General features: G+C 44.7%; 1 protein-coding gene across 1 annotated transcript in view; it reads left to right on the top strand.

Annotated features, from left to right (window-relative positions):
• Positions 1 to 12717: 12717 nt before the first annotated feature.
• Positions 12718 to 24100, top strand: part of MTA3 (metastasis associated 1 family member 3) — a 107970-nt gene continuing 96587 nt past the window's right edge. Inside the window, exons 1-3 of the mRNA XM_005142813.3 lie at positions 12718 to 12832; positions 14546 to 14613; positions 16559 to 16652. Coding sequence (XP_005142870.1) covers positions 12805 to 12832; positions 14546 to 14613; positions 16559 to 16652 — 190 coding nt within the window. The 5' untranslated portion in view covers positions 12718 to 12804. The remainder of the gene's footprint in view (positions 12833 to 14545; positions 14614 to 16558; positions 16653 to 24100) is intronic.

A 24100-nucleotide genomic window follows, 5' to 3' on the forward strand; every position in this document is an offset into this window, starting at 1 on the left:
ACCGGTGTTTCACCAGCCCCGTTTTTGCTCCAGGCACATCTCCTCGTCTTTCTGCGTTAGGATTAGGGGTGGGTTTGTTCCTGTTGCTGCCGTGTTACTCTCTCGGCTGAGATTTGTGAGGCGCGTTTAGGTGTAGCAGAATCAAGGGACAGCCACCGGGTTGTTTAGTAACAATGGTTGGTTTAAAGCAGAATGCGAGTGAGCGGTGCTGGGTTTAACCCTGTTTGTTGTCTCCTAAACAACACCTGGGGAGGGATCCGAGCCCGTTAGCAGTGGACTCCGCAGGCTTTGCTGTGGTACTCGAGGTGTAGCCACTAGAGGTCACGGTTACACGTTCTTCTCTGCTCGTTTACCGAGGCGACAAGAAATCTCCCTTTACACAGCGTGGCGAAGGGTTTGAGCGCTGATGATGAGTTATCCTGGCTTTGCAGCCTGTCGTGCTGCCTGCTCCATGCGGTTTAACCCTCTTCATTCCCCCCGGGGAGGTTGCAGAGGAAGAGAGTGCAAATGACATGGCCTGAGGACACGCGTTACTAACTGCATAGAGACACAGGCTGGGGTATCTGTTCTAGGAATCATTTAAAGATAAACTAAAGCTTCGTGTGTTGGGAAGCTGTATGGCACAAGGGGTAAGTGCTGGGCTGACAAAGGCATCACTTGATAAAACATTGTAGGTTGGTTGATGCCTATTGCTGGTCTTCACTTTCTTTTAGGTATAGAATGAAATGATTTCCTCCTTCAGAATCACCCTGTCAAACATTCAGTGTAAGCCAAGCCAACCTGCTTTCTTTGCCTCTGTAGTCTGCTATGTTCAAGTGTATTTAGTTTAGTTCCAATCAGTGAGCTTCAATGGAGGAGGTTGGTTCTCGGGAGCTGGTGGCAATAGCTGTAAATACACCTCCTCGCCCCAGGAGCAGCACTTTACCAGGAACAAAACTATGGATGTGCAGTTTTCCAGGGAAGGTTTGGATCTGGGGCATTTTAAGACGGGTCACCCCATTGCACCTGTGAGTCAGCTGCTTTGTACTGAACCTGTGGTAACTCACGTTGTTTCAAGGGATGTATTCATTTCCCAGTGTGGGTTCAATGGTTGTGGGATAGCTGCCCTGTGCCAGGAAGCTCCAGTGAGTGTGCCTCTTGTTGGGGTTGAATTCTGTGACCAAAAGCCTTAACTAAGTTGAAAGAAAACGGGATGGAGAGCCTGAAAGGGACAAAACACTTCAGGCTTTGTGTGACTGTAAGCAAAACACTTAGTGGTGCATTAAGAAAAAGACCTTTTCAAAGGCTATTGTGGAAGAAGTGTGTTTGAAAGTTCCAGCTGTCCTGATTAGAAAGATGGTACCTAATTAGTAGAAAATAAGTGAGCCAGTAAATCCATTTAAATAGATTAAGAGAGAAATCAGTGAAGAGTTCTTACCTTTATGTTATATGGCAAAGGATGAGGCATAAAATGAATCCTTAGAAGGACTGAGCTGGCTAATAAACATCAGGGATGGGTTCAAAGTGAAACAGGGCAAGTTCAGGTTAGATCTAAGGCAGAAGCTGTTCCCTGGGAGGGTGCTGAGGCGCTGGCACAGGGTGCCCAGAGAAGCTGTGGCTGCCCCATCCCTGGCAGTGCTCAAGGCCAGGTTGGACACAGGGGCTTGGAGCAGCTGCTCCAGTGGAAGGGGTCCCTGCCTGTGGCAGGGGTTGGAGCTGTGTGAGCTTTAAGGTACCTTCCAACCCAAACCTCTCTGTCATTGTATAAAATATAATAAACCCTTCAAATAGCTGTGTTCATTCAGGTGGCTGGGCCGTTGGTTTGGGGTTTTTGATCTGGAGAGACATGCTGGGATGCCAAATCAAAGCAATTACTCTTTTCCTGGTTGTTATCATTTGCTGCCCAGGAGAACAGCACAATTAGTAGTCATTATGTAAAAATTGCTTTCTTTGTGTCAACGCTGATTTCCATGGCTTGCTCTGTGCTATTCCATCAGAGGGGCATTAACAAGCTTGAAGTATTTCTACAGTTTCCAACTCTTTCTGGCCTTGCTATGAGCCCCTTGCTCTGTGTTTTGAGTGCAGCTCTATGCTTGCCTTTAGTAAAGTGATTCCTTGCTTGCATTTTGTATGTGAACAAAGTGATGTGTTTTGATGGCAGGGATGAGATTCTGTAACTATTGAGTGCTGTTGACCCAAGTGCAAGCAAAATGGGCTCTTGGTGTGGTGTCTTCTGTTGCAAACCTCAGTTCTTTTTATGACCAGAGTACACTGGAACTCGAGCTGTGGTACAGGTTGCCATGATGATAGACTTGTACACACAGGACAAAACTATCTCCCTCACTGGGAGTAGCTGGTGTGTAGCATGAAAAATGTGATGCTTTTGTATATTAAACACACTGCATTTGGCCATATCTGTCTTAATTACTTGAAGAGGAAATACATACGACTAGAACAAACGCTTCAGAAGGTTCCGTATGCACAGATGGACTGTGGTTTGTATTTAGCTTTAATTTAGGTCTTGGCTGGGGAAAATTGATTGCAAATAGATGTTTTCCTTGAAGCAAACTTCTCTTCACCCAAGCCCCTTTACCTCACTGTGCTCTGTGGGTTACATGGAAAACCTTTCAGGAGATGAGCCTATTACCACGTCTAATTGCCAAAGAGTCTAATAAGAGATGCAGTCGGTGGCACCTGACATAAGAGTACACGTTCCCTTGTCACTGAGGCACTTGGAAAGAGCTGAATAATTTTGAATATGAATGTTTCTAAAACAGGATAAGTGACATTTAACAGGGATCTGGGTATTCACACACGTACACGTGTGCACAGAACGCAGTCTGTGCTTGACATTTATCATTAGCTTCATGAGACTTGCTAACAATTAGGGAAACGTGGCTGTGAACAATGGAGATCTGATCCTGGAGACTTGATGGGTGCGTAGGTCAGGCAGTGAGCACTGATGGGAGAGCCCCAGGCATCTGTTGGGATGTGGGGAAGAGCAGGACTGCAAAGTCAGCAGCCCTGTTCTGGTATATTGGTTAAGTTCTTCCATTCCTTAGTGAGAAAAACTTGTCCATTTCATGTATCTAAGCTTTCAGGGGAAGGAGAAGAGAGTTAGAAGCTCTGTCTTGGTATTACACTGCTCTAAGCTTCACTCTTCAGAGGAAATAAGGTTAAATAAGGGGTTTTGGAAACCTCTTTCACTTGTTTTTCCTGCTAGAGGGAATCCTATACAGAGGAACGAGTTCCTTTTTAAATCCTGCCTTTCTCAAATGCTGTATTGTTAACTACTTATTGTGCTAAACTACCGTCAGTGATGCAGAATCAGGTCTTGTCTAATACCTGAGCATGCAGAATGCAGTCACTCTGATCCCTTCCACACAGGTTTTTGTTTATAAAAGCATTTATTCACCTTTTTAGTCTAATCCTACATGTTCTTCCCACAATCTCAGCAGCTCCCCTGTCTGAGGGGCAGGATGTGAGCACACAGCACAGGCAGCCCTCGTGCTGCAGTGCAATGAGGTGCCTCAGGGCTGTCTGTAATACACTGGAGAGGACTGCAGTACAGCAAAGAGGTTCTGTTCAACCCAGGTAGGTAGGTCCCCATAGGTGCTGCTGTCAACACCGAAGCGACCTCCATAGGTGTTCCCCAAATTCATTGCTGTAGCACTGGTGCAAGTGGGTATCTGCTTCCAGGAGTGCCAGCATCTCACCCTTTACATCAAGTGATGCCTTCTGAAATCCCACAAGAGACTGGGTCATGTTCTGGAAGTGGCAGCTGGGGTGGTCACACCATTATCTCCTTTACACAGACAGAGATGCCTCATTGCCAGAATGAGTCTGCCTTTCTCTGATGGTGTAATATTCGTTATGGCCTTAATGTTCAGCTATGGCTTGAGATGTAACCGCTGCTGGCTTGGGTCAGGTACAAATGTGGCAAACCCCCCGGACTCATCACCTCTTGGACAGAGGAGAGTGAGCAAAGTGCCTCAGAATCTGGTTCTTGAGATGAAACAACTGCATGAGAGTGTACCTTTATTGCTGTAAAAATACAGCTTTTATGCTGTGCTGGTCTCTGGTATAAAGCTGTATTTGGTGCAAGCACTGATTTAATGATTTTTCTTCCCAGCACCTATTCTTGCCTGTTTCAACACCCTTTTGTCCCTATGCTGGCAACTGCAGCTCCTACCTACACGCAGACCTGCCCCCACATTTTAAGTCAAGTGTCACTAAAGTCACAGCTCCTGAGTCACTCAGAAAGCTGCAGTACACTCACTAATTGTCCTTTTCCTGCTAATTACAGGAGGGAAAAGGGAGTGAGGGGAGGGAGGAGTGGTTTGCCACTGGTACCCTTCTGTAATGTGTGCCAAATCCATCGTGAAAGTCAGTTGGAGATGATGCATCCCTCTCTGTGGTGTGCTAGGGAGTGCTGCTGGTGGCCTTTGCAGGGCTCAAACCCAGTTGTACCATGCTGCAATCAAACAGCAAGTGGCCACCTGCATTGCTGTAATGGCCACTGCCTCTGACTCTGCTGCTGCTGTACCTGCAGGATGTAAAGCTAATCAACTGATATTAGCAATTCAGACATCCCCTTGTTTCCCTGCTTCCCATTGCGATGAGCTGTGGGACCCAGCTGCTGAGGCTGGAGTGACTTTGGCACAACTTTCCTACAAAGTTAGGACTGATCCTAGCCTGGATAGAGCAGGAAACCAGAACATCACAATATTGATGTCAAACTGGATTGTTTCCTGGAAATGATGGCTAAGGAACAAGTTATTAATGCTGTCTGCAGAGCTGTGAAGGTTTGGTCTCATTAATATCTCTGGTTAAGTTTTCAGTAGGACTGGGTTTTTGCAGCCAAGTTTACAGCTGTGCCTTTCAATTGCAAGAGCCAGAATAAAATAGATGCCTCGTTTCGCATTCTAAATCATATTTTCCTTTGATCCATGGGAGCTTTTGTGCTTTGTTCTTTTTTAACTATTGGCCAGACAAGGCAGGAGATGTGGGGACCCTTGACATCTCTTAGGAAAGCTTACCCTCATTTAGTGAGACACGCTCCATTGTGTTGTGCCTCAGTGAATGATAACACCCTGGCTGGCAATGAGTGTAACAGAGAAACTTGTCTTGCAGTGCTCCTACTGCAGCATTCACCTGGAGCAGCTTCATTGTGTTTGGGGGTTTGGAGTGTTTAATGTTTACTTGTATGCTGTGGTTTAGGCTGGTGCTGCAGACTGCAAAGCATGACCTTAAGATCACGTTGCTTCCCTCATTTGCTGAGCAGTATTGTTATCATCAGCGCCTTTTCCCTCAGCAGGTTTAATGCGACTCTCTTTACTTCTCTTTTCTTAGGAATTTCATCTGTTTAAACATTTGTGCTGCCAAACAGTCTTCAAACTGGGAACAGCATCTCCTGTTTGCACTGCTTGGTTTGATTTCTTGCCTCCTCTAGGATCTCTGGCTCACCACTTTCTATCACTGGCTTTCTGCGTCTTCTACCTAACACTTCTGTGTCTCAGGACAGTTCATCTGCACTTACAGTGGTGTGACTGAGTGTTAATTACAGCTCCGTGTTTCTTTGTAGGCAAATAAAGCAATACATTTTCATTGCTAACAGTGATGGTCTGTCTAGAATTCCAGTATATCCATTAAAGGAATTTGGACTGCAGGAATTGTGGTCAATTGGCTCAAAAGGCAGGTATTCTGAGTAACAGCAAAGATATTTCTTATAGACAAATATTCTTTGCCTGTGTTGCTGATATAAAAGCCGTCCTCTCTGTCTCCTACAACCAGACAAGTAATTCTGCAGTGAAAGACAAAGTTCAGGCTGGTCTGTTTGAAATAGCAGCATTACCTGGTGCTGGACAGAGCAGCAGACTCCAACAGCAAGTGAGTACTGTGATGTAATATGCAATTCCAGAAAGACCATGAAGAGCTGTAGTCACTTTTATCCTCTTTCATGGTGTTAAACCGCAAGCTGATCACTTCACTTTTACATTCTGATGGATGAGAAAGTCTGTAAAAGGCCTTTAAAAAATGACAGCTCACCTTTAAGTCATGAATGCTATTAAGCACTGTCTGTCTTCAAGTTTTACGGGTAAAATTAACATAAACTTAACATATCCTATGCTTTACAGGCTCTATTAAGCTTGCTAAAGGGCTGAGGTAAGAGGTCAGGTTAAGCAGAATCATAGAATCCCAGACTGGTTTGGGTTGGAAGGGACCTTAAAGCTCCTCCAGCTCCAACCCCTGCCACGGGCAGGGACCCCTTCCACTGGAGCAGCTGCTCCAAGCCCCTGTGTCCAACCTGGCCTTGAGCACTGCCAGGGATGGGGCAGCCACAGCTTCTCTGGGCACCCTGTGCCAGCGCCTCAGCACCCTCACAGGGAACAGCTTCTGCCTTAGATCTAACCTGAACTTGCCCTGTTTCACTCTGAACCCATCACCCCTTGTCCTGTTGCTACAGCTCCTCTCCTGCATCCCAAGTAGTGTAAACTCCGTGGAGTTCAGATGTTGCTCTATAGAAGGCAATGCTGTGCCCTGCCCAAACACCTTCTCCTCCTGCTTCTCCCATCACAACAGCTCACTCTGCTGTCTTCAGTGATGTGTTATTTTCTTCCCTAAGCAGAAAAGGTTGATAGCCAAACACACAATGACTCATGTGCAGGGGAAAATATTCATCGCACAATCGTAAATAACCTTTCCCACCCCAAAATGTCAGGCAACTACCACAGAGGGGCCCAGTCAGAACATGGAATCTTCTTAAGATCTCCATTAAAAATGTCACATTGTGAAAGGCTCAGCAGTCGCAGTGTGAGGAGGGGTTTGTGGCCATTTCCCCCTCCCTGTCACAGTGTGCTGTGTCTGAACAGTTATCATGGGGAAATCAATAGAGAACTGATGTTATAAATTATTACTACAAGAACTTACAGGGTGTTCTCCAGCACTGCAAAGCTGGAAGGCTTCCTACCTCTGGTGTACACCATTACCTTGCAGCTGATGTTTGTGAATGCAGATATCACTCAGCACCTACTAGAAATGAGCACTACAGGGATAGGTTTGGATGCTGAGCGCTGCTTAATCACAGACCCAGCTAGTCCTCGAAGGTACGTGAGTCACATTTGGGAAGTAGATCCGAACTTCTGGAAGCAGGAATGAGAAACAAACATGAGCAGGCCTCTTCCCCCCCACGGTTTATGGGATTTAGCAGCAGGAGCTCTGTTTATGTTCCCTCTGATGTCTTCTGGGCATTTCACATGTACAGACGTTTGTACTTGGATTTGGCTGCTGGTTGTTGTTCTGGTGAAATGGCTTCAGTGAAACAGTCCTGGGTAACTCACTAAGCCCCTGATCTGGGGGGGTTTGGTTGTGGGTTGGTTTGTGGTTTGTGGTTTGTTGCTTGTGGCTTGGTTGGTTCGTTGTTTTATTGCTGTTGACATGCATTAGGTTAACAACTTTTACAGATCCCTAAAGGGAAAGTATGAGAGTGGGTTATATTCCAGTAGAGCTCATTCTTGTGTTTCAAAGAGCAGGAAAACAAGCACACTGCACACGTGTGAGCCCAAGGCTCCTTTCTATCTTGTGCCTCTTTTATTTGCCTTGTATTTTGCAGCTCTGTCAGCACAACTTGCAGGATGACCCCTGAAATACACTCCAGAGTTGTGTGGCAGAACCCCTGGACCAGGGAATCGTGTTGTTCTCAAGGAGCATCACATAAGAGACTGCTCTCTGCTCCTGTTCCTCCTGCAGAACATGAATGTGTGCTTCCCCCAGCAGCTCTCCTCATTGCTGATAGCCTAGTTCAGAGTAGTCTGTTGGATGGCTTTGAGGAAGGCAGGGGAATGGAAGCATTCCATTTGGGCTCTGTGTGTTTGTGAGGCTCAACAGTATGTAGTACACTTGCCTCCCAGTGGAGCTTCATTAGAAGAGGGCTGATGCACCCTGCTTTTTTGCTTATATTGAAATGGAAATGACAAGAACAACTTGTTCGTAAGCACATAAAATACTCGCTGCTATTCCAGACCGTACTGTAGAATATTAAAGCTCAGATCCTTGCAGATGGTTAATCTCAGGTGCCCAGATTTTACATGTTTCCCTCCCCAGCTGTACCCAGACCCAAACTGCATAAGGATCTGGTTGCAGAGCTTGAAGAATAGTGAGAGGCCCATCTGATCAATGAGCCTGAGACTGTAGAGCCAAAAATCTGCATGGGAGAAGAGTACAACTTGACAGACTGAACTTGGACATGACAGACCTCAGACAGTCAGTTCCCCCTTGCATACAGGGGGAATATGCAGGGTACTTTGAGTGCACGAGCGATCTCCAACAGTCATTTGTATACTATGGAAAAGAGTGTTTCCAAACTGTATTTCTTCTTGCAGGCATAACACATAAACAGAATACAAACAGCAACAGACAAACCATGCCAGCTTTGCAGCTACGGAGCCTGTCATTCCTACAGTATTTCTTGTGTCCTCACCTATCTTAACTACCTGCAGTAGTCTGGCTACCTAAAGCTACATTCCTTGTTCTTTCCACTCATCCTAATACTCCATGCACTTCACTGGCCACATATGTGATTGTAGCTGGGTAAAAGACTCACTTCCAAGCAACTCCCAATACTCCCAAAATAACAGTATTGCCATTGTGCTGCTGTTCTTCTTCAATTGGAGCCAGTCTGGTTCTGGAAGCATGTCATCGTGCAGAGACACGGTGAGGCACTGAGGGTACATTTGACCAGCACGTTGCTCGCCTGTAACCATTCAATCCCCAAAGTGAACAGAACAGATGCTGAGTCCTTGCCTTAAATTAATTCTGCTCAGATGAATGTGCTGTACTCTACTTAAATATGTGTCATTAAGCACCTCTGACAGCTTTTTAGCAGGTGTTTAGCAGGAAAAATAGATCAGTTGAGAGAAAGGGAGAGATAAAGAGTAAATCTACTGTGGTGTGTTTAATGCCTCTCCAGTAGTGCTGTGTTCAAGTCCAAAATGGCTTCATTTAGGAGTGCTGCAGGTGTGTGCAACCCTCTAAGAGGCTTCCAACTGGTCTGATTCTCAAACAGATAAAGGTATATAATGGCCTCACCTTAACCCTACTGGAGTCAGCCACAGAACTCACAATGACTTGAACAGAAACAAGATGTGAACCGAAGTCTTCTCTAACACTGGCGAACAAAAGGGGGTACAAAACAGGATCCTCGAGCTGTAGGCTTTGTCTGTGTTGCAAAGTAAATTGGTGGCTGTAACAAAAGCTCCAGATTAAATCATAGAATCATAGAATAGTTAGGGTTGGATAAAAGAAAATTGGCCAATCTGATTAGAAAAGATCTTTGCTCTGTTACTGAGATAATTGGCAAAAACTGTGAGAGTTATGCCTGTGGAGTGGAAGAAATGCATTTCTGGCATATCTAGTCTATAGTAGTAGATTAATAACAAACCTTACCTTACCCTCCTTCCCTCTCTCCATCAAACCTATAGTATTATTTCCATTGCAATAGAATGAATTTCATTCAAGCAAACTCAGTATAAGAAGATAGATATAAACAGGACCAAATCTCACTTATTTTGCACAAAAAGTCCTTGATTCAATTGTCTGATCTGTGGGAGATGAAATTCTGTATGGTGTCAAAGCAGTGCTGGATGGTAGGATACAGCATCTCTCTATGTAATAGTATGATACTTACTGGAAGCCCATTAGGTGATATTTCTTTTTCACTACCCACTCAAATCAGTTGTTGCCAGCCATAAGCACCATTTTTCTCTGCACATTGATTTAGTGGCATTCTTGGAATCCGAAGATTTGGCTTGAACATCCAAATCTGCAGACTACTGATAATTTTGCAATTAACTTCAAGCTATTGTTTAAATCATTTTTAATTAAAATAATGACATATTTAGCTAAGAGTCATTTGAGAGCTCTGACGGACAGAGTAAAAGCCAATGTTATGTCTGATGCCAAGGGATGGGTTTCTCTTGTGAGAGTGCTGAGGGTTTTTCCTTTTCCATAAAGAAGTTGATATGGAAGCATCTCTTCCAGACCACCTGGAGGACAGTCTGATCCATGCACAGCTGTGTTTGCAGGCATGTTTGTTCACACTGGATGAAAGTGCCTTGGTACAGACTACATGTTCCAGGACAAGTCTGTGAACTGCCAAAGTCCTCCATGGGGGTGAGTTACTCTCAGTGTAAGCAGGAGTTTAGGCTGACAAGAAATGATCATTTGTAAAGTCCTCTGTATTGTTGTTATTGTTATGGGTTATGCGCACACAGCTTGTTTATTCACTGTAACAAAGCTTTACTAGCAAGAGAGCCATTACCCTCAGCTTGAAGACATAAGCTTCAGCTGCTGAATGTTTCCTGTGCTCCCAGGTTACCTCTGCCAACGAGATCCTCTAGGCTCAGCTGCTTTGAATTAGGCAGGTCTTACAAGTATGCCCCTTGGATGGCAAAAGCTAGATGCCTTTTCCTACCTGTTGCATCAGCAGAAAGGTGAGTCTCCATGAAAGCTCTGAGCACCTTTGGTGATGGTTCAAGCTACTCTCTTCCAATGTTTTTGTCTCTTTTCCCAATGCTTTTGTTGTTTTTACCTGCAAGACCCCCAAGTATCCTGTTCTCTTGGCTCTGCACTAGTGGGAGAAGAGCATTGGTGCTGAGGAGGTTTTGTGTCTGGTGGAGGAATCCTTGAGGATGTGTCCTGAAGTCTTTTTGCTAATGAGAACAGGCAGAGTTTGCCCCTGGCTGTACACAGCTTTCAGTCTCCGAAGAGCTATAGGGAATTAACATGGAAAACCCAAGAATCAGACTCTCTGATAGCAGATTCCCATTGTGTGACCAATTCCACACATGAGAAGCCTGGAAGGGAGGAAAAGTGAAACTCTTTGTTTTATCCCCAATGAAAAATCCTTATTTGTCACTGCAGTTGGTGAGCTTGGACCAAGGAACTGCTCTGTGTTTGCATTATTCTTTACACCCTATTCCTTTGTCTTTGGCCCTTTTTTGAGGACTATGAGGAGGAAAGATGTGCTGCTTGGGATGGCACAACAGAAGTTCTCGAGTAATCTGTGTCTCTAACAGGAATAATCTGTTTTGCAACTTTAAATTACACCAGGAATGTGTTTCCTTTAGACCAACACTAGTAATCTCAGTCTGCAGCTGGATACAGTTTGGTTACCAAGTTAAGGCAAAGCTCCTGCCTGTTGTTTTTCTCAGCAATGTTGTGGTTGAAACAAGGGGTTTCTGTTGTATTGCTGCTTCCAGCAGGGACTTGAAACTGTGCAAATACAGCAGCAGAACCCCAAACAGTTCCAGGTTGTGCTGCCTGTGCGTTTATCAACTGCTTAGTGTGAGTAATGAGGCCCAGTGATTCAGTACTAAGGTATATAAAGATTATTCTTTATTATCTGATCTGTGATGCATGCCTTAGTCAGGCAGTTGTAAATAAAGGGTTTTCTGCCTTGCTATTTTCAGTGGTCAATGTGAATGGGGCTGTGAGAGGCCAATTCTGTACCTTCAGGAGCTGCCTTCCTTTTCCCTAGGCCCTGCCTTTGAGGGTTTGTTTCTGTGGAAATTCACTCTTTGTTTGGTCAATGTCAGTTTCATTGGTGAGCGAACTGGTGGGCATTGTAAGTTTCAAAGGGTGGGGAAGTCCTCTAATGCGGCAGGGCAGGAAAACAGCCGGGAGGCATTTTGTTTAATGGCTAATGGCTGTGACAAGCCAACTACTTGAATTGACTTCAGCCTTTAAAGTTTAACCTGTTCCGTTGAACAAGCAGTAAACCACAAGAGTCAAACCAGCACTTCAGCTTCTAGATACCCGTTTTCAGGTCTGTGCTAAGGTAGTGTTCTTGTGTCTGTAGAGGTAACCAGATGGATGGAGATGCAGCTTCCCAGGGAGTAGTTGAGCTCCTGCAGATGTTCTTGTTGGCAGATGAAATACAGGAAGATATCCCTCTATTCCTGTCGATGCAGGAATGTGTTGTTGTCTATTAAAGAAGATTGAATCATTGTATCATACGCCCACTTTGCGTATTTCAGGAATTGGGTACTCTGTTGCCTGTTTGCCACAAAGCAGTCACACAGGAAATGAAAAGTGCCCTGAAAGTAGTGTCTGTATTGAGTAGATTCTTTAGTAGAATCTAATAATGCCAGATTCACTTACAAGGGGAAAGGCAAGAGAGCATCCATTCATGTGAAACACCAGGAAAGCTCATCCTCCTTATAACAAACGTGTTTCCCTGCAGCTTGGGATGGAGTGAGATGTTCCCTTGCTAATACACGAAAACCCAGGACACTAAAGATTAATAAAGTTGTTGCCAAAAGGCAGTGATTTAAAACCCCAGCGGGATGGATGTGCTTGTGAAGCGCACGGTTCGTTGGTGAAGGGGTGATCACGGACACGGGGAAGCGGCGTCGCTTTACATCAGTACCGCTGTTTTCGGTGCATACCCCGTCCCTGACCGGTTCCGAAGCGCGTCCCCCAACGAACAAAGGGCTCCGGGCCAACAGGTGCCGCTCACCGCCGGCGTCGGAAGCTTCCTCCGAGGGAGCCCCGCACCGGGCCGCGGAACCCCACACCCCCTCGGCCGGGCTCGGCCTGCGGTCCGCCCCGGGGCAGGCCAGGAGCGGCGGGGGGCGGTTATTTAACCCGTTCTCCCCCGGGCGGCTCCGCAAGCGGCCGAGGCGGCGGCGCTGTGTGCTGCGGCCGGGCGGGGAAGGGTGGTGCGGGGCGGGGGGCAGCGGGAGCCGCTCCCTCCGTGCCCGGCCCGGCACAGGCGGCTGGAGGAGGAGGAGGAGGAGGGTACCGGCGGCGGCGCAGAGCGCAGACATGGCGGCCAACATGTACCGAGTGGGAGGTATGTGCGGACGCGACGGGGCCGGGGCCTGGCCGGGGGGGAACAGAGGCGAACCGGTCCCTGCTCCCTCCGGGGCTCAGCGCCATGGCCCCGACCTAGGCAGCCGCTCCCGGCCACGGGGCCCGGCGGGAGGGCTCCGGTTCCCCTCCCGAGGAGGAGAAGGGCAGCGCCGCCCTCCGCTGCGAACGGGGGAGCGGTGCCGCTGCCTTCCTGCCCCTCCGGTGTGGGTCGGGGACGGCCTCCCCTCCGTCCCCGGCGAGCGGCCCCCGGCTCAGCCGAGCCGGCGCATTGCGGCTGCGGGGCTGCTCTGCGGCCTGCCGGGCCCGTAAGCGTGGCGTGGGCAGCCGTGCCGGCGGCCTGAGCCCCGACGGGTGCTCAGCAATGGGGCGCAGGGAACGGGGCCGTTTCCCTTCCCTTCCATCGGCTGCACAGCGGCCGGTAACGTGCCCGTGCCCTCCCGTTGCGGAGCGGGCATGGTTGGGGTCCAGGTTGGCGGCTCAGGTGAGGTTCTCAAGCATGGCTTGGTTCCTCCTCGGCAGCCTGAGGCCAGAGGGAAGGTGCAGGGACATGAGGGGTGATGGGAGTTAGTTTGAATCTCCTTCTGTTTCTGTCTCAAGAAGCGCCGATACACATGCACAAGTCGCACATCAGCATACCCCTTCATTAGGGCATTTAGATTGTGATCCTGGCAGCCTGTACTCAGGGAGGTAATCCTTCGCTGTGCAGTGCTGTTGAAATCTGGGTAGGGTTTGCTTCTTAGGTCATAGATTCTCAGTTATTTTGTTATAATCTTAATAAGCAATCGTGAACACCATCCAGAGCTCACACAGTGTTTTTTAGAGCTAACTAAGCCACACCAGGTGCTGTTTAACTGTAATGGGTCAAAACATTGTGGGAGAGGCTTGCACAGATTGTGGTCCCCCACCCAGCTCTGTAAACAGGGATCCCAAGGTGCATGGTGCGGGAGCCAGGTGCCACATGGAAAGGGTGATTAGCATTTGAGGAAAGCAAGTTTGGGAAGCTGTTAAAGGCAGCGTGCTCCCGGTGAGCTCTTTGTTTGTTACATGGGAGCAGCTTTCAGCATGTAAGTTAAATGTCTGGATACTCTGTGAAAATAGTTGTGTGTTAGTGATTGTCTGGTTGGAAGAACCTCACAAACCTGTGACTGTTACTGCTATAGTATCGTTTGTTATTATTACTGTTACTGCTGAGTATCGTTTGGATGTTACTGAACAGAGATGACAGCAAAAGCAAGTATCATTAAACATGTATTACTCATTAGGACAACCCCACTACCACAGCATCTGATAGTAACTGCTAGGTAGCATATTTTACAGCAATACTCATCTCTGTAATGCAGAAACTCATTGTAGGTGATCAGTTCTCAAATCTTCCCTAACAATAGTGAGAAAGCATTGGGTTTATGTCAGGTATAAAGTGTGTGGATTGCTGAATGCAAGTGTAGGCTCCACCACGAGGCATTTAACTTGATTTCAGCACGATTGTTAAAGCACGTGGAGCAGTTACAACTGGACTTTAGGAACAAATGCTGTTAATTCCCAGTGCAGAAATACTTCATTGTCTTAACGTTCACTAAGAAATCTCTGCTTTTTAACACCTTCTATGTTTAGAAGAACGTTTCCTGCACTAACAGTGATATGATTTTGCATGTGCTTGGTTGGTATTTCACTATCTTTTCCTTTTTCATTGCAGATTATGTGTATTTTGAAAACTCTTCCAGCAACCCGTATCTCATCAGGAGAATTGAAGAGCTGAACAAGGTACACAAATAACTAATATTGCTTAACCTTTGGCAGACAGTGCACTTTCAGACACTGACAGTGATTTCCATTCTGTAACGTTTTTATCTGGGGGGTGGTGATTGGTTTTGGGTTTTGTTTGTTTGGGTTTTTTTGGTGTATTTTGTGTTTCAGTCGCTGAGATCTTGCTATGTGATACCCAGTCCTGCTCTGGTATGTAAGGCAACAGCCAGTTGATCATTCCTGGTGGACAGGAGTACTCTGCTGTAGACATTTCCAAGCAAATCCTACAAATGCTTGAGGAAATGAATGAGTTTAATGCTCTGGCTGTGAATCCATCTGGAATGATAGGAAGTGCAGGACGTATCTGCTTTTGGATGTATCTGGAAATAGCTAGTGTGGGTATCAGTGAGACTTTGCAGTGATCAGATACCAGAATATGTGACTTCTGTGGCTGATTATTGCACTGATTATTGGCAGCAGTGAATGAAGGATGGGCTTCTGAGTAGAGACTGCACTCTGGCTTTAGCTGAGTGTACTTTGTAAAGTATGGAGGATTTTCATGGTGTCATTTTGGGGAAAGTGTGATTCTTTTTCTTTGTTTTACTATTAGACTGGTGTGGGATTTTTTAGCATAGCCTATTTTCAATCATCCATCAACCAGTATTAAAACTTCCCAGCATGTTATGTCAGAAGTCAATGATCAGAATGCCTATCATGGTGGAAATAGTGATCCCTGCGGTTAGACAGTAAATTATGGAATTGGTGACTTGCAAAATGGTTTTCTTCTTTTTAATAGAGCATAACACTGCTCCATAGCAGACACCAACCACCTTACCTGCTAGTGCTGGCCAACACAGCAGCCATTGAGTTTGTGCATGGCAGATCAGTTTAGACTTTGATTGGAGAAGGATATTTATGTACGGTAATGGAAGTGATTCCAGTCATGTTCTGAATGGGATGTTTATTATCTTCAAACCACATTGCATTGTGCAGAAATGGAATCTTGCTTGTGGATGGTAGAGCAGAGTCACACAGTGATTTTTTTGTTAGGTCTTATTTTTTAAGAGAGAGGTTTGAGGTTATAGTCTATGGTGAATTATGTTTTAAAGGCTTTAAGCAAACATGCCATGAAATGTGTTGGTTATTTTACTAGAGATCAGATGCTTTTTTGGTGGTGGTGGTGGTTTTGTGTAAGAAAATTAAAACGTGCTATTACTCAGTGCCAGAATAACCCATTATAATAGTTCAATAGTAAAACTCATCTTTAGTTTTAAATAAGTAATTCAAGGTGATGAACTGATTTTGTACATTTCATCACAAGAAAGAGGTAACAGTTCTTCAAATATGAATAGATTCTTCACATTATCAGGCTGAAGGGCATGATCCCTATAATGAGTCAGGAAAACAACCGTGAACCAAGTAGCTTCTTTATCTTAGAACTGCAATGAAGTTTCAAACAATCCATGTTACATTAAATATGATTCTGAAAATAAAATAACAGTACTTTGAAACACACATTTCTAAGGCTGGGTTGCAAAGAAATGTTCATGGGCTTCTGGTATTTCTCAGGGCTTCTCATGTTAACATGATACTGGCGTTACATCTTTAACCAGCTGAATAATATATGCATTCTTAGGACAAAGTAATTATAATTGATACCAGGTTGGATGGGGCTTGGAGCAGCCTGATCCGGTAGAAGGTGTCCCTGCCCATGGCAGGGGGTTGGAACTGGATGAGCTTTAAGGTTCCTTCCAACTCAAACTGTTCTGTGATTCTGTGAATACTCTTTTGAATTGATATTGGTGTCAGGAAGTTCTACTTGTTTGGGTAGTTCTATTGATTTCATCCTGACTTACATGTGAGAACTGCAAACATAAGGGGAGATCACAAGCAGAGGGCATTTAATTTCTGTTCCTCAACTGATCAGAAATGCATTCTGACTTGATTCATCTTTCTTTTGTAGACTGCCAATGGAAATGTGGAAGCAAAAGTGGTGTGCTTTTACAGGCGAAGAGATATCTCCAACAGCCTTATAATGCTTGCAGATAAGCATGCTAGTAAGTAGATTGTGCGGGGCATTCTTTCTGTCGCTGCCTGTTCAGTTTCTGTGGCTACTTAAAATTGCATTTCTTTGGCATGTGGAAAACGTATTTGTATTGGGCATTAATTAATACCCAGTTAGATGCTTAGCATTATCTGATACTAGCTCTGCTCCCAGTACTTACTTCCAGGACTTAAAAGTTATAAGCTGTATTAAAGTGATTGAAAGTCTCAATCTGAAAAGAGAAATACTTTTTATCTGGCAGATACAGCTATATTTTATGTCAAGACATAATCTGGCTGTAAGTTGATTTAAGCTTAAAAGCATTTGTGAGGATTTGATTTGATTTTTTGAGTTAGACATAAATGTGTAGTGCTTACTGTAAATAATGGAATGTTTCATCACAGACTGAAAATCACTGGAGATTGCAAAGTAGTTCTGTGCACTTATACTAAATGTAGGTATTAATGAGTAAAATTGTAGTATCAGAGGATTTGATTTCTTTCAGAAGAGCAGTAGGTGGTAAAGAGGGGAAGAAAGTCTCATTTTCATCATGAAGTTAACTTGTCTTGGTAGCTGTTGTTTGGTCTACAACTGAAATACCAGATCTTTTTCATAACTTTGTAATTAAAAATACAATTCTGAAGACAAAACCAGACCTAAAACCTGGAGATGCTTGAGAACACAGTTATTTGCAAACTGTTGCACTCATGTTTGTAAATACAGCGTTAACCATGTCAGTGTCTAGTCAAATTCTTGAAGTTTGTTGTGAAATAACATTTAGTTTGTAAATGACCCTGGAGTTTTCAATACTCATATGTGAATAAGTGGTTATAAAGCTCTGCTCTCTGATTTACTGGAATGAATTCTCTTTAAAGACATTGTCTCATGCTGTCTTCTGTGTACAGATACACAATGGTGTAAATAGGTGCTTAAAAATACCTTGCAATTCATTGAATGTCAGGTTTCTGTCAATGAAAAGATACAGATACTGTTAGTGGAAAGAACCAGCCAGCTTTTGACTTCTGTTTTATTCTTTCCTTGGTCTTAGAGAAGTAGAGGTGATTCGAGTGCATAGTGGCAAGTACTAGCTTGTTTCTTGAAATGATACATCTTGCTTATGTTCTAAGGCAATGAATTATTTGAGTGCTTTCCTGATAAGGTTGGGTTACTTTCTAGGTACTAGTGACCTATTTTACAGTAGTCTGTCTCTACAATCAATTTAGCTTCATGAGTTCTTGCATACGAAACATGTAGAAACAACTTTGGGTGAGCTTCACTAAGCATTCTAGTGAGAAAATAGACATGTAATATCTGGGTGGTTGAACAAGCATCTCTAGAATCCCTCTGTCTCACAGGTCTTCTAACTGTGTGTTCTCATGGATTAGGTTTCCCTGTGGACTTTTTTGTCTGTACATGATGTTTTGTTTGTGACCAGACTGGAGCCAGCTAAGTTACCTCACAAGATGCATGTTACAGGGGACAGCACATAGTGAACCATTGCTTGCCTAGATCTCCCTACAGCTCGTACAGCAGATGTAGTTAAATGTCAGATCAGTTTAAATGTTTTGATTCTGGAATATCACAGTGTTCTGTTTAAAAATATGATGTATGTAAACAAAGTATTTGTATACTTACAAACTGAATGTTTTGGGGATGTTTTCTATAGCTAAATGTGTTGATGCTTCAGGACACCTGGTGTTAGAAAAGAAATGCTAAAAGATACAAGTTTCTTATGGAATAGACATTGTAGTTCAGGTGCTGGTTTCTCCAGTGTACATGTCTAGAGGAGTCTTTTCAAGTATAAAATCTGCTAATCTCTTCTAATGGCATTTTATATTGCTAGCATCTTTTTTCCCCTGTTGCTATAAAATAGAGTTTATGATAAGGCCAACTTGGAAGCAGATGAACTTGGAGAGATGAGACAAAACCACACAGCTCATTAAAATGGGTGAAGCAAACACAAGGTATAGACATATTTTGTAACCAGATGGTGTGATTGAATGAGAAATTGGTAGCTGCAGCTGGATCTTTACAATTCAGATGATCCTTTAGATGAAGTGGAATTGATATAGATATTTTAGGGCAAGGTTTTGCTAGCTGGGGACTGGACTGGCTCTGGACCAGCACTGGGTTTGGCTTACAATGATGGATCCAACTTCTGTACTTCCTTCTTTTGTAATAGCTTTCTGCATTATTACTTTCTCCTTTCTTGAAGCTGAGTAGGGTGGCCTGAGTGCAGGATGCTGGTTTTTACAGTACTTCGCATTTGAAATTCATTGTCTGGTCATGCACTATCATGTAATGCTATATCTGAAGTCATTCTCGTATTGCAGCTGCTCCAACAGTTTTTGCCTAGTCAGCCACCTGGGGAAGACACGGAAAGGAATTCCTGTTATCAGAGGTCTTTGTCTTCTGATGTGTTGAGTTTACATTGACTTTAGGTGTGCCAAGCTCCTGACTGGTGATAAAGCCCACGCATAATGTATTTCTTCTCATCAACAACACCGATGCTCTTGTGAATGAGACAGGAGTCAGCTCAGAAATAACTCTGAGGCATGTTGGTTTCAGTGCCCGAAAAATCAGAGGTGGAACGGATTTCTGTGTAGATTACAGGAGCTGTAGTCAAAGTCTCCTTCTTTCAGTCTCTGTTGCTCTTTGTAGATATCACTGACTGGCTTTTCTTCTTGTGGTTGAACTAATGGTGGGGTTTTTCTTAGCTTTTGGCTCCTGAGCAGTTGTGGTTCATGTCACGTTGCTTTGCAAAATGGTGTTTTCTGCTACGGCCTTTTTGAACACCATAGATTTCTAGGAAGAAGAGAAAGAGTCTTGCTAATGATCCAGTGATTCCTGCTGAGCTGGAATCAGTTCTGACCTTGGGCTGGCATTGAGGTATCATCGTCAGAAAGAAATGGAGTAGTCTCTTTGTACTTTGGTTTCTTTCTCTTTAAAGTAATGCTTGTATTAGAAGTGCTTACTGAGGTTGGTGACAAATAAGTAGTGCAAGGTGTTCTGGACAAGCTTGTTAGCACAGGGGAAGGACTGGTGCCCCTGCATAGAATGCTTTGGGTTGGAAAGGGCCTTAAATCTCATCCAGCCACGGGCAGGGACCCATTCCACTGGAGCAGCTGCTCCAAGCCCCTGTGTCCAACCTGGCCTTGAGCACTGCCAGGGATGGGGCAGCCACAGCTTCTCTGGGCACCCTGTGCCAGCGCCTCAGCACCCTCCCAGGGAACAGCTTCTGCCTTAGATCTAACCTGAACTTGCCCTGTTTCAGTCTGAACCCATCACCCCTTGTCCTATGGCTGCAGTCCCTGATGAAGAGTCCCTCTCCAGCATCCTTGTAGCCCCCTTCAGACACTGGAAGCTGCTCTGAGGTCTCCACGCAGCTTGTCTTCTCCAGGCTGAACAGCCCCAGTGTTCTCAGCCTGTCTCCATAGGGGAGGTGCTGCAGCCCCTGAGCATCCTCGTGGCCTCCTCTGGACTTGCTCCAACAGCTCCATGTCCTTCTTAGGCTGACACCAGAATTGCACACAATGAGGCAAGCAAGGTCACACAAGAGAACGCTTTGTGGTGTTTGGTGTTCTTTTCTTAGTCGTATATTTCACTCAGTATAATTCAAAACATTTATAAGCTAGTACTACTGGGTTATTTTTGTCCAGTCAGATGATGATACCACCAAGAACTTTGTTTTTTCCATCATAGTGCTTCTTGTACATGAAACTAAGAAGCTGTTATTCATAGAAGATGAATGTTTCTTTAATCAGTCCCTTCTCTGAAAAATCACTTAGAGGGGCTTCTCCTGTTGCTTGGTTCAGATCATAGAATTTCCAAGCATAAAAAATGGAGATGTTATTTGGAACCTTAAATTGGCTTGTTTTGTATCTCATTAGCTCCCTTGAATGCCTGTTGTCTCCACAGCCTATACTTAATTAGAAGCACCTTTGATCAAGTGAACGTGAGACAAATATTAATTCTTCCATTGCATATGATCTGTTTTCTCCACCTTCATCACTTTAAATGTTGAAATAATGAATGCTTTTTGTGTTGTGTTAATAGGGTGGATGTTTGCTTAGATTGTTGTATCCTGCATAGAACTTCCAGTTTATTCGCTTTACTGGTAGTGCTGGAAGAGTTTGCCATGCATCCTATAGCAAATGCTGCTCTGAGGCAGAGTGAGTTCTTAGTTACTCTTTGAAGGGAATGGAAGTTTCAAGAGCTTAACCTGGTTAGCAGCTGGTCCTTTGAATTAAAAGATCATTGTGTTGCATTTGCCTCAATACAAATAAAGAGAAATTTTGGCCTTATTTATGGCCATATGGGGGGAAAAATCAGGTCTTTATTGCTCATGAGTTCAGTTGGTTTGTACATCTTACAGCAGTGTGTTAGTGACTCTGCCACAGGACTCGGTGTTAGCTTACAGTTTGTTTCTTAATTGCATTTGGTGAGGCCTCTCTCCTGCTTGCTGTTAAGAAAGCAGATCTGTTGATGTTACCCTGGGATAAAGGATGCCACTTTTGTGGATGTTAGAAGGGAAAAGAGCTAAGGAGTGGAAGGCAGAACTGAGAAGGAGACAGGAGAATCTCTTGGAGCATTTATAAGGAAGAAGGCTTGGCTGCTAGATACGCCGGAGGAGTGGGTGAGCAGACTTGTGTAACCAGTTCAGTGAGCTCCTACCGCCTTAATCTCAAGGCTCCTGTAAGTATAAACTAGTATTTGTTTGCAGCTTAGTGTCTCTGGCCCTGACATCTGTGTCTGCCCACACCCCCTTCAGAGAGTACCCAAGAATGAGCAGAACATTCTCTTTTGACCTCACGTATTTGCCTCCTTTCCTTGAGGACCATACAGGTCCTTCAGAAGTCTGTGTCTGTGAGCAAGGCATCTTGGGTTTGCTTTGAAGATGGGGCAGTGAACAGAAACAAGGAGATCAGTAAACCAGGAAGGTTATGGGGAATGAGTTCCAGGAGCTCATGCTCCAGACGGGAATTTTGCATGTTGTGCTTGTTTACAGTCAACTACTGGAGACATGCAAAGTAAGCACTAGCAAACTCAGGTATGTTGTGTTGCTTCTGGGGATGCTGAGGTCTGTGATGTGGGTGGGCCACACCCCAGGAGGGTCAGTTAGGGATGATACAGATAACTGATTCTTTAACTGGGGCAGAGGAGCTTCTGTGTGAAGGTGTTTCTGTACCAGTGTGACTGTTGCTTTCACTGGAAGTAAGGTTTGGGGAATAGGGTGTTTGTTGTGTGAGGAAGACGTGACCTTTCTGATCCCCTGAGACAAGGGAATGTGAAGTTTTCCTTCAGTTACCCAACAGAAATCCTTCACTTGGCATTTATTTGGAGAGAGAGGAGGAATTCAGAGCTTGGTGGCATAGAGGCAGTCTGGTCTGGAATGACATCCTTGTCAGCAAGCAGGACTGTGTCTCAAGGCTCCCTTTTCAAGGGCGCTTTGGGTAGTCTCATGTGTTTTGTTAATTGCTTTTTGTGCAAGAGCTGTATGCTTGTGACCCCCCCGAAGTGTATAAGCACTATAGCAGCAGTAATGAGGAGGTTTTTGCTTGTGACAGTGAAGCTCCTGTTTTTGTGAATGACATTTTAGAGCTGGTAGTTAACTGTGGTGTATATTGTCTCATTACCAACTTTGCTGTCAGCTCTTGAGTATCTTGTGGAATCATTAACTACTGTGGCTGTTCAGACTCTTCCGTGCTGCAGAATGTCTTGTTAGATTGTGAATGCTAATGATTTTCTCTTAATGGAGTGAATGGGGTTCCAGCTAAGCTCAGACTTTTAGGAGTTCTTAGCTCTGGTGGAAAACTTGCATCAATACATTGTTTTTTCCACCTCCATACGTGTGATCTGTGTTTGGTATGTGGGGGTTTGCACATGTCAAAATATTATCCTTGATTGCATGAATTAGCAAACTAGCTAGTAACCATGAGCTTTATCTTCTGACCTCTGCAGAATAAAGCTGTCTTTTGGGGCAGCCATACCTGGATTTACTGTTTAGTACGCCTCCGAAATGCATCTTCTATTTCTGTTTCTTAATTACTGACTGAAGTTAAGTGGTGATTGCTCCATCCCTGGCAGTGTTCGAGGCCAGGTTGGATGGAGTCTTCGGTGACATTGTTTTGTGTGTACTGTCCCTGCCCATGGTAGGTAGATAAGAATAAGTATGTGCATTGGTGTTACTGTACTTCTTGTCCTGGGTTCCTTTTGGCTTATGGAAAACATGTAACTCATCTCTCAGCTGCTAACTTTCTTGCCTCCTCCATGCTTGTCACTTGTGCAGGCCAGTGATCCTTCACTGTTTCCTCAATGACTTCTAAAATGCTGGCAGCATTTAAATTGATTCTATTGATAGGTGTTTTCTTGGTGAAGATAAATAGGATGTTTCACACTCCTGGATTCCATAATCTCAGATGTTTCCACTTTTTCTTTTCCTTGGCTTGTAATTTGAAGTGACTCTTCTATGATCTCCCCAGTGGACCCACAGTGTGCAGCTGAAGCATAAATATTAGGCTACAGAAACACTGCTAGGTTATCTTTATCTGTAAAGCTTGGATTAGAGATGCATTTTACACCTTCAGTACAGGCTCAAAGCGTATGTCGGGTTTGACATGCCCTGAGCCCCACGGACTATCGGAGTGAGTGCCTGGAATGGCTGGGCTGCATGGCAGGGTGATTTGTTTGATCAATATGTTGGTTTTCACCTCAGCTGCTGCTTGTAACCTTATCTAAGGAAGGAAGGTTTGTAGTACAGTCCTGCTTTGATCCTGATTTTGATGTGCAAAACAAGCGCATCTGCAAGAACCCTTGCAGAGAGGTGTTTTGTCTTGAGGTAGAATATATCATTCCCATAAGCAAACAAGTTTGATGGTGTTTTGTTTTCTGATAAAAGCCTGTTCTACATTACTCAATTCCTAAAAGGCTTTGAGAAGCCAAGTAGCTTGTCTTGGCTGTCACCCACTGGCTGAATCCAGAACTTGTTTGCAGATTCATCATAGTACATAAGGTGTCTTGTGAGTGCAGGTTGTGTAGTGCTGGGCTGTGCACAGAGCACTGTTATGGATACATCCAGAGGTTATGGAAGTATGTGTGTGTTTTCTACTTGTACAACAGGTCAAGCATCTGTCAAAACCACAACAACTAACTTAGCAGATTCCCCATGTTTTATATGCCAGGTGATGTCTGCTCTTGTTTCTGTGGAGGACTGTGACAGTGCTGCACAGCGCTGAAGAGAGTCACATTGCAGTTCCCTGTATTAAAAGTGCAGCCTTCTTTTGGCTTAAACCAGCACAGAAACTGTTAGTGTTGGCAGGGTCAGTGACCTGTAACCTCATCCTACAGGGTACTGAGGCCCTTTGCTGTGTGGCGGAGGCCAGATCCTTTGACTGATGCTGCTGTCAGGAGCAGAATCCTCATGCTGTTATTCTCAGCAGGGCCTCAAGAGGCCAAGGACTC

Source organism: Melopsittacus undulatus, chromosome 3, assembly GCF_012275295.1.
Source record: "Melopsittacus undulatus isolate bMelUnd1 chromosome 3, bMelUnd1.mat.Z, whole genome shotgun sequence".
In the NCBI taxonomy this organism is placed as follows: domain Eukaryota; kingdom Metazoa; phylum Chordata; class Aves; order Psittaciformes; family Psittaculidae; genus Melopsittacus; species Melopsittacus undulatus.